The sequence below is a fragment of the Chiroxiphia lanceolata genome, chromosome Z, assembly GCF_009829145.1.
Source record: "Chiroxiphia lanceolata isolate bChiLan1 chromosome Z, bChiLan1.pri, whole genome shotgun sequence".
In the NCBI taxonomy this organism is placed as follows: domain Eukaryota; kingdom Metazoa; phylum Chordata; class Aves; order Passeriformes; family Pipridae; genus Chiroxiphia; species Chiroxiphia lanceolata.
In genome coordinates, this window is record NC_045671.1 from 12882163 (window position 1) to 12896330 (window position 14168).

At 38.3% G+C, this 14168-nt stretch overlaps 1 protein-coding gene across 1 annotated transcript in view; it reads right to left on the reverse strand.

Annotated features, from left to right (window-relative positions):
* HCN1 (hyperpolarization activated cyclic nucleotide gated potassium channel 1) overlaps nt 1–14168 on the reverse strand; it is a 200641-nt gene that overhangs the window by 61630 nt on the left and 124843 nt on the right. Inside the window, exon 4 of the mRNA XM_032676121.1 lies at nt 8649–8867. Coding sequence (XP_032532012.1) covers nt 8649–8867 — 219 coding nt within the window. The remainder of the gene's footprint in view (nt 1–8648; nt 8868–14168) is intronic.

Sequence of the window (14168 nt, forward strand, 5' to 3'; positions counted from 1 at the left end):
ACCTACTGAACTTAGAAATCAGTACTTAATGAGAAACTTTGCTGCTCAGATCAGACCAGATCCAGGAATAACATTCTAAAACTCCAGTATTGCAAGTTCAGCTGTGTGTCTAAAATTCAAGTTCTTCAATTTCTATTTTGAACATCTGTCCAATTCAAGGGGCAAAAAAAGTCAGAAAACTAAATTTTCAGAAAATTTTATAAATGGCATGTAATATGTAGGGAATGGGAACTCTTCTTTATCTGTTTCAATATATTTCATCTGAATCTGGACTCCAGCAAGGCTCCATCTGACAAAAATATTTACATGTATATGAATAAATACTTTGTTTTATAATATATATACCAAAAGCTGTTACAAGCCTAGTTAAATAGTGATATGGTCTTGGGGTTGCCCAAGCTCTTCCTTTCCTATCAATTCCCATCATGACCAGAACTGCCATTTCCTAGACCCCTGTGAAAATATACAAATCCATGATACTTGCAGATGAGATAGTTACACATATCCAAAATTTTCCAGAAACATTTCCTAAGCACCAAAGCAGTACTAATGAACATGCCAAGACCTTGGTATCTGCCTTGTTCCACCTTCAGTTTAACAACCAAGTGTTGAAGCTTAGGAAAACATGGAATTGCTGTCTCCCATTCCTCTTTAAGAAAACGCAGAGGCATCACTGGCTGATTGCCCAGCTGAAGTGCATGTACACCAATGCACACAGCATGGATAACAAACAAGAGGAGCTGGAAGCCATTGTGCATCAGGAAAGCTATGATGTAGTCACCATCACAGAAACGTGATGGGATGACTCGCGTGACTGGAGTCCTGCTATGGATGGCTACAAGCTCTTCAGAAGGGACAGCCAGGGTAGGAGAGGTAGAGGGGTGGCTCTATATGTTAGAGAGTCTCTTGACGCTGTAAAACTCGATGTCAGTAACAATAAGGTTGAGTGTCTGTGGATCAGAATCAGGGGGAAGGCCAACAAGGTTGATATCCTGGTGGGAGTCTGTTACAGACCACTCAATTAGGATGAAGACGGTGATGAATTATTCTACACTGGTGGATGTCTCAAAATTGCCAGCCCTTGTTCTTGTGGTTGACTTTAACCTGCTGGGTGTCTGCTAGAAACTCAACAGCAGAGAAGAGGCAGTCTAGGAGATTCCTAGAATGTATAGAGGATAATTTCCTGCTCCAGCTGGTAAATGAGCCTACCAGGGATGGGGCCTCACTAGACCTGCTGTTCACAAAGAGGGAGGGGCTGGTGGAAGATGTTATGGTCAGAGGCAGTCTAGGGCACAGTAACCATGAAATAATAGAGTTTTCAATACTCAGGGACACAAAGAAGGCCTTCAATAAAACCTCCACATTGGACTTCTGGAGGGCAGATTTCAGCCTATTCAGCAGACTGGTTCAGAGGGTACCTTGGGAAACAGCCCTTGAAAACAAAGGGGTCCAGGAGGGATGGACATGGTTCAAGAAGGAAGTCTTGAATACACAGGCTGTCCCAGTGTGTTGAAAGGCAAGCTGGCAGGGAAGACAACTGACCTGACTGAACAGGGAGATTTTGAAGGAAATTAGGGTAAAAAAGAGAGCTTACCAATTATGGAAAAAGGGGCTGACTACTCAGGAAGAGTTTAGGAATGTAATTAGGTTATATAGAAAGAAAATTAGAGAGACGAAGGCACAATTTCAACTCAATCTTGCCACTTCTGTTAAGGATAACAAAAAATCTTTCTACAGATACATCAATAGCAAAAGGAGGGGCAAGGAAAACCTCCATTCTTCATTGGACATGGGAAGGAACATAGTCACCAAGATGAGGAAAAAGCTGAGGTATTTAACACCTTCTTTGTCTCAGTTTTCAACAGTAAGACAGGTTGTCCTCAGGGCAACTGGCCTCTGGAGCTGGAAGACAGAGATAAGAAGCTGAATAGCCCCTCTGTAATCCAGGAGGGAACAGTTAGAGACCTCCTGAGCCATTTACATCCTCACAAGTCTACAGGACCAGATGGGATCCACCCAAGGGTGATGAGGGAGCTGGTGGAAGAGCTCGCCAAGCTGCTCTCCATCATTTTCCAACAGTCCTGGCTCACTGGGGAGGTCCCAGATGATTGGAAGTTGGCTAATATCACGCCAATCCACAAAAAGGGCCAGAAGGAGGACCCAGGAAACTACAGACCCGTCAGCCTGACCTCAGTGCCTGGCAAGGTTATGGAGCAGATCATCCTCAGTGCAATCACACAGCACCTACAGGATGGACAAGGGATCAGACCCAGCCAGCACAGACTTAGGAAGGGCAGGTTCTGTCTGGCCAACCTGATCTCCTTTTATGATCAGGTGACTCACCTGGTGGATGAGGGGAAGGCTGTGGATGTGGTCTGTCTGGACTTCAGCAAAGCCTTTGACACCATCTCCCACAGCATTCTCCTGAAAAAGCTGGCAGCCCATGGCTTGGACAGGGGCACTCTGTGTGCCCCTAAACCCAGTTTAGGAACTGGCTGGAGGGCTGGGCCCAGAGAGTGCTGGTGAACGGTGCTGCATCCAATTGGCAGCCAGTCACTAGTGGTGTTCCCCAGGGATCAGTGTTGGGTCCAGTTCTATTTAATATCTTTATTGATGATCTGGATGAGGGGATCGAGTGTACCATTAGCAAATTTGCAGATGACACCAAGTTAGAGGGGGGAGTGTTGATCAGCTGCAAGGCGGGAGGGCTCTGCAGAGGAACCTGGACAGACTGGAGAATTGGGCTGATTCCAAAGGGATGAGGTTCAACAAGGCCAAGTGCCACGTCCTGCCCTTTGGCCACAACAACCCCCTGCAGCGCTACAGGCTGGGCACAGAGTGGCTGGAGAGCAGCCATGCAGAAAGGGACCTGGGAGTTTGGATTGACAGGGAGCTGAACATGAGCCAGCAGTGTGCCCAGGTGGCCAAGAAGGCCAATGGCATCCTGGCCTGGATCAGGAACAGTGTGGCCAGCAGGACCAGGGAAGTGATTCTTCCCCTGTACTCAGCACTGGTGAGGCCACACCTGGAGTGCTGTGTCCAGTTCTGGGCCCCTCACTTCAGGAAGGATATTGAGGTGCTGGAGCAGGTCCAGAGAAGAGCAACAAGGCTGGTGAAGGGGCTCAAGCACAAGTCCTGTGAGGAGAGGCTGAGGGAGCTGGCGTTGTTCAGCCTGGAGAAGAGGAGGCTCAGGGGAGACCTCATCACTCTACAACTCCCTGAAAGGAGGTTGTAGCCAGGTGGGCATCAGTCTCTTCTCCCAGGCAACTATCAGTAGGACAAGAGGGCATGGTCTTAAGCTCTGCCAGGGGAGGTTTAGGTTGGATATTAGGAAGAAATTTTTTACAGAGAGAGTAATCAGGCATTGGAATGGGCTGCCCAGGGAAGTGGTGGATTCTCTGTCCCTGGAGGTGTTTAAGAAGAGAGTGGATGTGGCACTTAGTGCCATGGTCTAGTAACCATGGTGGTGTTGGATCAAGAGTTGGACTTGATGATCTTGGAGGTCTTTTCCAATTTGGCTGATTCGATGATTCTATGAATAAGTGGCTACCAAGTCTTGACTTACTCTATGGCACAGCCCCCCCCCCCTACCCTTGAATAACTGCTCAGAGAAAGAAGCTTCAAGAGGTGGTCTCTCTTCCCAGTTTTTAAAGGGAGGACCTCAGTTTTCTCACTGCACAAAGTGATCAGGTACATACCACAGCCTCCCAGATGCCATCCAAAGCACCCCAAGAGCTTACCGCATCTTGCAGTGCATATCAAGTATCTCTTCATGGACTGCATGAACAGTTTAGATCTCCAAACTGGAGTTGTGAGGGACAGACTGGAAAAGCTGGGGCAAGGCCTTGCAATGCCAAATCTAAAGCTCCTGCCCTAACTCTGTTAGTAATTTTTAAATATTTCTTCAGATAATTATGAAGTGAAAAATGAGCAGTCTGAGCTTCAAATCCCAATGTTGTCTATGTAAAAATATACACCACCACACAATTGTGTAGTAGTTGCTTACTACTTACAACTTACTGGTTGCTTTTAAATTAACTTTATATGCAATTAATTGCTTTTTCTCTGTATAAAAGTATATTTAGGTCTTTTTCTCCTATTGAATTAGACTTATTTAGCTGAAGATGTGCTAAAAGACCATAAATAAGGCAGTAAAATAAAAGCTGATTATGGAGTTAGGAGGAGATGTCCTTTGGGATATTGGAAGTTGATGTCTTACCCAGAATTCTTTCACAGATTTAATAATGATTTAACATACCTTCCCATGACTGTGACAGCATCCACTACACAGAGTCAGCTGTAATTTTTTTACATTTCCTTTCATATGTATATGGTTGAATTAACCATTTGTTATGCCTCTTATATTACGTGCAATTGCTAAAAGTGGTTTGATTCTTTTTCTGTTTTTGAGACCTTGTCTGGTTGCTCAAGTACTACTAGAAAAAAAACAAAATATACATAATGAAAATGGATCACTAAAATAAATTAAAATAATAAAACACCCCCAGCTAATACCTGATATTCTTTAAAACCAATTTAAAAATCTTTAAGCTTAGAGACAATCGGTATGCTACTACAAATCTTGATTCTCTTAGATTGTTGTCCCTGGATACTTTATACTCATGACAGACTGGAACAGAGAAAATATTAACCTGTCTTCAATCATGATAATTCAATGACATTCACAGCATTAGGAGAACATCTTCCTATTAAGAACTGCCAACATCTAAAGGAAGAAATATTTAACTAATGATCTTCACCTCCCTGTCAAGTTACTGTTCATTTTGCCTTCTTTTTTTCACACTAGACTGTTAACAAGTTCTGCATACACATTTCTGGTTCTTTCAAATAAACGTTACCTTTGCAAAGGCAAATATCTTTGAGATGTGACTTTTAACTCCTTAGATGTTAAAAAATGTCAGAGCTGTTGTCACTTAAAAATAACTTGTAGTTACTACTGCATTCATCTTTGACTTACATCAAAGCCAGGGAGGAGAGTGCTAAGATGTCATTGATTTATTGATTTATTCAGTCCTTTTATAAGGTAGAATGGTCTGTCAGACTTACTGAAGAGAGAATACGGATTGAGTATACCTGGCTTGGACATCTTTCTCCTCTGTCAGGTATTAGGCCTTCACAAACTGATACCAAGACCTGAGATATGTATTAAATCTGAGAGGTATTTTTTTCTGTGAGAACAGTTTCACTACTTCAGTGGAAAAAATATGAACTTCCTCAGAGTGACCAGAATGTATCAATGCATTCTTTTTTGTACCACTTCAAGGTGTACAATTTTATTGCCCATCTTCTACATTTGATGGCTTATAATTACTCTTATAAATTATGTCTTTGGCCCATAACAGTAAATATGTGGAGCAATATTTGCTTCCTTACCATATTTTTATTTGTCTGAGCATGCAACCCTTGGGACAGGTCAAACTCTTAGATGGTGTTTGACATATTTGGCTTCATGAAAACTCTCTCTTGTCTTCATGTGCTTAGTTCTTCCATTTTGAACTATGCCTGTTCTAGTTTTGCATACCTTGAGCTTTGGAAGGGTCTGAATGAGGAAGATTTTGGCTAATATTTCACTTCTAGCTGCTTTCAGTGTGAGAAGGACCAGCGAGAAGGACCATAACTTTCCTTTTCTTTTAGTTATACTTCACAGACACATTTATGATGTTATTCAGAGAAGAATCAAATAACAACCTCTTTCTTCACCTCCACTATCATTCTATGTTGCCTAGCAATTTGTGCTAATTACATTATTTTCTGTAATTCTTATAAGAAAAATAGTGGAGTTAAGAAATACACAACCACAGATATATATGTCTAAAAAAATAAGTTGATCTTAGAACTTAAGCCCAAAAAATCAAACAAGTCTCACTCTCCTGATTGTTTAATTTCAGATGAAGAAAAAAGGCAATTCATTAGGCAAAAAAATAGATAATGTATTATATTAAAACTCTGAAATCAGAGGCTGGGGATTTGATTTACCTTTTTCTCAAATCTCAGATAAGTGAAACATAAGCAACTTTTATCTGCCAATATTTTAGAAAATATGCCAATAAAATGGGTAGCATAAACTGATCTTTGAAATACCCATTATCTAGTTTGCAGAGTAAAGACAAATATAAAACCCTCATTAGCAATATATAGAAATAGCTTAAAATTCTTAGCCTATAATCAAAAATTTATTTCCAAATATGATTTGATTCTGATAAAACAATGATTTAGAATTTACAAACATGACTGTATAGTTGTTATAGCTGATATTATATGTATAATTTCAGGGTCTCAGAAATCAATAGAAAAAAAGTTCTTTAATTAAGACATCTTTTAGCTCTAGTCCATAATAACTAGCTTTCAAGGGGTTTCCAGCAAAAGAGAAACATTTCTCTAAAGCCTAGAAACATGCAATTTCTGGATCATTTCTTACATTTCTGATTGTCAATGCCATGCTATTTTTTTGCCTCTGAAGTCAGGAAACAAGTAAGAAGTAAAACTAAAAAGAGGAATAAAAATGTTGAGAATTGAAGGAATTAAAAAATGCCAGATATTTCTATGCTAGTGTTTAATAAAGTGTGTTTATAAAATCAGAGAACAAACAAACGAACACTTTTGCTTGCTGTTAATGAGAAAACATGAGAAATGCAATACTGCCTGACTGCTATTGGGGTTTTTTTTGCACCAAAACTGCAAATGAAACTGGTTTTACTCTGCACGGTTTACAATATATGGATATATTTACATATGTACTGTATTTCCTATGCTTAAAATATTACGATACCATGCTGCAGCCAACAAGGTCTGAGGATAACAACTAAGATGAGTTTTTAGGTGGATAGTGACATTTCTTCTATTTCATACATCTGTATATAGTGTGTGTGTATGTTCACCCTAAACTCTAATGAACCTGTAGTTATAGTTCATGTCCCTTCTTATAATGTTTCTGTCTCACAGCTCCCTAGAAATGTCCCATTTGGGTAAAATTACTTTCCTTTCACCTGGCAGAATAGACCCAACGAGCCAGTTGGATTACATGGATTGGCCCTTGACGTTATATGGAGATGAAATAAGGGGGTTTCATATGGTCACCGACAGCTCAGATTTTTGGAGGTTTAATGCTCACTTATCCTCTCTTTCTAAACTGCTCATTCTCACTTATGTTTCATGATACTACGGTGTGTGAAATTTCTTGCTTGCAAACTTCTGTTTTGAACAGCTGTTTTGTCAGCCACAAGCTAATTTTTCTGTCACTGAATATACAGCTCATCCCTTACCTCTTCCTGTTTCTCATATACTGAGCCTATGGTCATGTTGCAATTTGAGCTTAACAAAACTGAATGTAAACTGTTTTTTCATCCACATGCTCTCATTTCCTTCCTCTTTGCCTGCCTGTAAAGAAAATGCCCCGATCCATCCAACCCAAATATTTTTTTCAGTTTTCTCTCCTTCTTGTCCAGCAAATTCAGGTCATTTCTCTTCATACTTGGCATATGCCAGGGTCACCCTCTTCTCTATTCTCTATCTGCCAGGTTGCTCTCCCAGGTGTGTGTTACATCACACGTTTTTTGCCCAGTTTACCTTTCTGGCCTTTGTTATGGACATATGCCAAATACTATTGCTCAGGCTGTGTTTCTTCTTTTTTGATGTGAACTCTGATTTCACTACTTTGCTCAGCTGACCTCTCCCCTGGCATGGCCTGTCCAGTTTCCCATTTTCTATAATAGCAAATTTTGTCATCTTTTATGCACCTCAGTAATTCCGCACATCCTTATTGTCCCTGGCTGAGGTTCATTCTGATCCCTTCTTCCTTATGCCATCATTCCTAACCTTAACTCCTAGTTTCATACCTTCATTCACATTTGTCTCTGATTTTTATTATACTGACAGTTTATTTAACTGACAGTGTTAATTACTACTTATTACAGAAAGTTCCCACCCTGTACCCATTCCTGTGTCTTTAATTCCAGTCTTACTTACATGGACTCAAACAACCTTTTTCTTCCTGTTTCGTAAAGAACTCGCTTCTACCAATCTCTCTCTACTTTGCTACCTTTTGGCCACTGTTCTTTTTGACCTTGGAGAGAACCTTACAAGTCATGGATTCGCATCTAAACAATACAAGACAATTTGTTACAAGGCAAACAAAGGCCTCTTCTGAGCACTTCTCTGAGGAAGTTACAAATGAAACTAATTGATTTGGTCTCGTTGTCATTTAAAGGACATTCTTTTGACATGTTCTAGGTGATCCCTGAACTGCACTCCAAAGGAGTGACAGAAAATTGTACAGACATGGCCATGCTACCAAGCTCAAGGCCCTTGCTCCAAGCTATCTAGATCAAGTACCTACAGAGTGTAGCGTGGGGGTACAAAGCACAGTCTGAACCAGGGAAATTGAGTTTTCATGGAAGAGTTTAAAGGAAGTTGAACATTGAGAACATTTTACTTTCTAAGGAAACTGGATTCATGCAGAAATATACTGAGTTTATGGAGTCTTCTGAATTCCTTTGTGTTCAATGACATCTGCCACAGGACTCAGACACTACTAGATTATTACATGTAAACTCATACAGCCTTTTCCACAGTTAAAACATTCCATTAATCTGTTTCAGAACTTAAGGAGTTATGAGAAAATGGGTTACCTTTTCTTGATATTGTCGTCGTGAGGAATCCAGAGACTGAATGAGGGCAGTGGCATGACCAACAAACATGGCATAACAAGTAGCCCCCACGATCATACTCAACATGGTTATCCACAGGTCGGACATGCTGACAGGGGCGCGGGCTCCATAACCAATGCAGAGCATATGGCTCATGGCTTTGAAGAGTGCATAGGAATACTGCTTTCCCCAGGAATCATTCTGCAAGAAAAGAGACAGGTGGCTGAGCCAGGAAGCAGCTGAAGGGAGAAATACATTTGTACCTGTGTAGTGGGATCATAGATTGCTGGCTCTGAAAAAAGGGTCTGGTGATGTATCCTATATGCTTGAGAAGAGATATTCCTTCTAAATTAATCATTAGATAAAGCGTCAGGGATTCTGACAGATAATAGCACACTGAGATGAAATAAAATTGACTATTTTTAATACATGATTGTATTCTTAAATATGGGTGTTAATCTAATTACAAGGAGACTAAAGGTCAATTTTATTTTACAGTCCATGGCAGACGAATTAGAAAAAGCTGAACACGCAGACTTACCAAGCACAATAAGGCAGTATTTTGTTTTAATATGCATGAACATATTCTTATGGTCTATGTTATTTCTTTCTTTTTGAAACTGTCAGTTTTAATACACAACCACATCCACCTTACTAGCTGTTTCACTTTTCAAGGACAGAAAAAACCCTGTATTATTTCTTGTGATGTCTGGTTATCCTGATTTTTTCCTGTAATATTGTGTTTATACAAGAATAATCTCGAAAAGATGTCTGATTATTCTGCATCATCTGTGTTCATAGCCACATTCTGTGCAACTCAGCCCCTTGGCCCAAAAAGGTGAATACCTAGGCCCTGCATTTCTGATGTGAAGCTACCCCTTTCCATTCTCTCTGTGAGATTAGGACACGACACTTCACTCACAAGCTTTTAAAACTGCAAAGGTGTTGGCAGAAAGTCAAAGAGGCTGTTCCCAGAGAAAAAGAGACACCTTAACACATTCCAAGAAGCCCTGGGACTCCTTGTCAAGTTTTTTTATTTTTCTTGCCAAAGGAATAAAAAAGAACAGGGAAACAAACTGTGCTTGCAGGCATGCAGTACACATGAGAAAACACTGTATTTATCACAAAAAGAACTGAGAACAATTTAAAAAATAATGAAGTGAAGAAGAAAGAACTGGGATGACATTTGAAAAATTAGATAGCTATACAGTATAGGGTCTAATATACAAGACCAAAAATAATAATCCTGCTAACATCAACAAATCTCCAAATCAGGAGTAGCATTTATATATAAAATTTATCTATTAAATACTAGTATTTATGTCTCTCTTCCACTGACATAAGCTTTACTCAAATGCTCTTATTTCTAAAAGAGCTTCAGGCTTGCTCTCTTGCCAAGGTTACTAATTACCCTTGTGCTTTACCTCTATTAAAATGCTCTTTCTAGACCCCCAATTAGCCTAAATAACTGGTACCACAAAAAAAGCTGCCACTAGCTGTATTGAAGATGACATAGTAACTATTTTCACTCAGGTAATAATTTACAAATTATTGGTTCCTCTGTAAGTTAAATCTTTTTGGATTTGGGAGCTGTTGCTGTCTTCACAAGTCAAAATTTTGTGTCATAAATACATCTAAGGAATAGGTTTTGAATGTCTATACTTAAAAAATTTTTAAAATGAAAATTATCTTAGATAGCTGGGAATCAGGTAGGTTTCAGTGAGTAATGAGGAAATAAGTTTCCTATTGTTTCAGATCTTTAAAAATAATCAAAAAATGAAAGAACCACAGAAACTCCCTGCCTTCTGGGTGGGGAGGTATTTTAATGCAAATTCCCCAAGACTCATATCAAATTCTCTAGCAGTTGCATCTTTATATAGATTATAATGGGAAAAACAATAAAGTGAATGCTAGAAGAAATATATCTAGGTCTTTCTAAGGCTACAAGTAGCATTATTAAAGTCACAGTATTCATGAGGCTGTAAGCTCAAACTGTCAGTTCTTGCAGGGCTTTTTACAGTGGATCTTGCTCCTTAACTGTATTTTTCAGCATAACTATTATAAATATTAATAAAAAAAAAGCTGACCTTCATCCTCTCTATGAATATTTTCTATCATACCTTTGGTGTGATAAATCTCAATTACAATAATTCCTATAAAATTATATTTTTGTATTAAAGTCTTTGAGTTAATCCAAACACAGGAGGATTTTATTTCATGACTGAGGTACTTTCCAAGTCTGTGAATCACAATTATGAGTAAAATACCATTATCTCAGGAAAGAATAAGAAAACGGAAGTGAAGAAGAAGCAGGAATAAACAAAACAGAAAGAGTGTTTCCTCCTAACAGGGTAACAAGGCAAGTGGAAAATAAATACTACTTAAGAAGTAGTATGAGGGAATAAATGAGCTGTAATGACAGAAGAAAAAAATGAAAACGTACAACAAAATAAACAAACATGTTTAACTACATAGCTGCCTTTATATGTGTGTGTACATATATAAGCCAAAGTGTGATCCAGCATTTCAGTCAGTCAGAACTGGATTTGAATCCAAAGCAGAGGTCAAAGCTATCTCAAATGGCCAGTTTGTTATACAAGCGGCATCAGCTGTTACTGTGTAGTTTGTTAGAGACCTTGTTACAAGCTAGGCACATTTCAGACATTTGTGAATGGGTGACCCCGAGCAGCTGGTTCTCAGATAGGTATAAAGGCTTTAGAAGAAGGACAAAAAAAACCCAAAAGCTAGTGAAAAAGCATTTGAATTCAATTTTGATTTATCTGAGGATCTTGTTGCTGAAAATACTTGCCAATGCTTTTTTGTTTCTCTTCCCTAATGATCCATCAGTTCTTATATAACCAGTTGCAAATATTGGTCTTTTTAGTTTGTATGGGGATTTTTTTTTAAATCACGTTCAACAAATGCCATTGTGGAGGGTACACATTTCAGTACAGTTACTTGTGTTGCTCAATGATTTATTCCACATATAAACCACTTAAAAAAACATTGATTCTAATGTCAAATCCTATACATCACGTATGTTACAACCAATGTTACTAAATGAAATAATAATTATTTAATTATTTTCCTATTTGTGTTGTATAACCAAAAGGTTTGGCAGGACTAACTCTAACTTTGTTTCATTGTGGGAGGTTGGAATTTTCCACAACCCTGTTCCAATATGCTGCTCTTTGCTGTACAAAAGTGAGGTGTGGCCATTCCTCTGCTACTAGCCTACAGTGATATTTTAGTTTTTTAATAAGAAGCAGTTTTGCACCTGCATCATAAGGAGATTTTTACATAACACATTCACAGATAATATTCCTGAGTTAATAGAAGCCCATTCTATAAAATAAAATATCCTGTGTTTACGCGGTCAGCTTTTCTTTATATAATACATATAATATAATACTATATATATATACTATAATCCTAAATATTAATATTTACATAAATACACATTAAATGTTTCAGCAAATAGTCACATTCTGATTTTAATGTATAGTTTTGCTTGGGTTTTTTTTTTAAAAAAAGCAAACCACCATCTTCTATGAGCTGAAAAAATCAACTACTAATTAATAAAAAAGGGCATTTAATTTCTTAGTTGATGATGGGTTGATCACTGTTTCCAGATTAGCAGTAATCAGTTTAAAAAGTTTTAAATGTAATGACATCAATTTGAAAAAACTGTTAAAGACTGTAATTGTGAGAAATACCAAAGCTATTTATCCAAGGTTTGATTACATAATCTAGCTTGATTACATTAGGAAATCCTCACATTTATGAAAGCAATGGTCACTGATCATTTGCAATTAGTTCTAAAAGTATATACATTATCTTTGCAGTTATCCTGAAGAATATATTAATTACAGGGTGCTTCTGATTCTTAAAAATCTGTTTGTCAGACTTTTCCTTCACCATAAAATACTAAGGTTTGTCCCATAATTTCATACAAGGCTCCTACAAATATCTGTTTGTAATATTAACTTTTCAGCTCAAAAGAAATAAATCACAGAAAGATCACATGGCACCTTCTAAGGAACAACAATAAAAAGCAAATTATTTTTCTCAGTGGATTAAGAAAGGGTTTTGTTTTACTGTAGTCTATGGAGGTTTTCATCAGGAAATTTTTTCCACTCCCATATTGTAGTCATTCTCTCAGGCACAGCTTATCTTCCCTCAGCCATATCCTTGCACTGAGATATAAATTGATTTAGAAATCTTGTACTAAGGAGACTATTGCAAACAGTAATGGTTTCCCCATTTTTGCTTTAGTTCCTTTTTTCTTTCACATCACAGTCACTGCAGGTGTCACAGAAATGGTCCTGTCAGTTTGCAAGGGCATGCAGAAAAGATTGACTTAATAATTAAGTGAAATGGTTTCTACAAGGATCTTGAACTCATTCTCACTTATCTTTCAAAATCGTAGTAGAAATGTGGAAGTAGCTTGTCTCTATCCAAAGGAGCTTGCCTTATTATCACTCAGACACATTCATTCAATGCCAACCATTGTCCTTAGGTTCTTCTGAAAGTAAGTGACATCTGAAGAAAGGTCTTCATAGGATACAGGTAGTTATTGTCTATCCTTGTAAATTAAAAAGTAGCAAAAGGCATTTCCAAGCTCTAGAATTTGGTTCACATAGTTTTACTGTTAGAAGTGCCCAGGGTGTGTGGCATGGTGGCCACATAACACTCTCCCAAACAACAGCAGGTCTACTTTAGAGCGGGTGCAAGGTAAGGAACCATTCCTTGTAGGCAGCTGGCATGAGCTTGCCCTGTGCTGAAACCAAACCAGGATTAATACTATGGACATAGTAGGTAGCTCCTAAAGCATTCCTACCCTGCTGTCCATCAAAAGTGGGCACTTTTAATTTATGACCATGGAGGCAGCTGGACATTCCATAAGTAAGCCCTCTGGTTTTAGCATTGTCACAGGAAGTTACTGCACAAAATAAATGTAAAATTAGGGGTGGGGCTTCAAAAGTTGAAGAAAGCACAAAGAAGTAATCTATATATACATTTTGATATAGATTTATAGTTTAGATACTTTTCCATCAGTAGGCTAAATAATTATCTGCCTCTGGTGTCATACAGTACCTTAGGATTACACATTAGTTAAAATCTCAGACAGGAAATTGCAGCAAAATATCATCTCAGCATTTCATCTTTTAAAGAAGTTGTTTGAATTTCACAATGAATGATCAAGTTGGCCAATGGAAAAGTTGTGCAATATTTACTGTTTCAAAACTCATGCCATAGTGCATTACCCTGTAAAACCTCTACTTCTTATCACAGCTATTCTTACTAAGTATAACTTGTTTTCTAAAACTAGTAAACAAAGGTAAGGTGGATGAGACTTGGAAGACTAAAAATTTTGCTTTTCTCAAATTCTTAAGACGTGCAAGAAAGAAGAGTATATTTTAGAAAGTGTGTAAGTACATATGATTTAAGGAAAAAAAAACAGAATTGGTAAGCTCAGTGAAACAAGCAGATGTCTTCAGA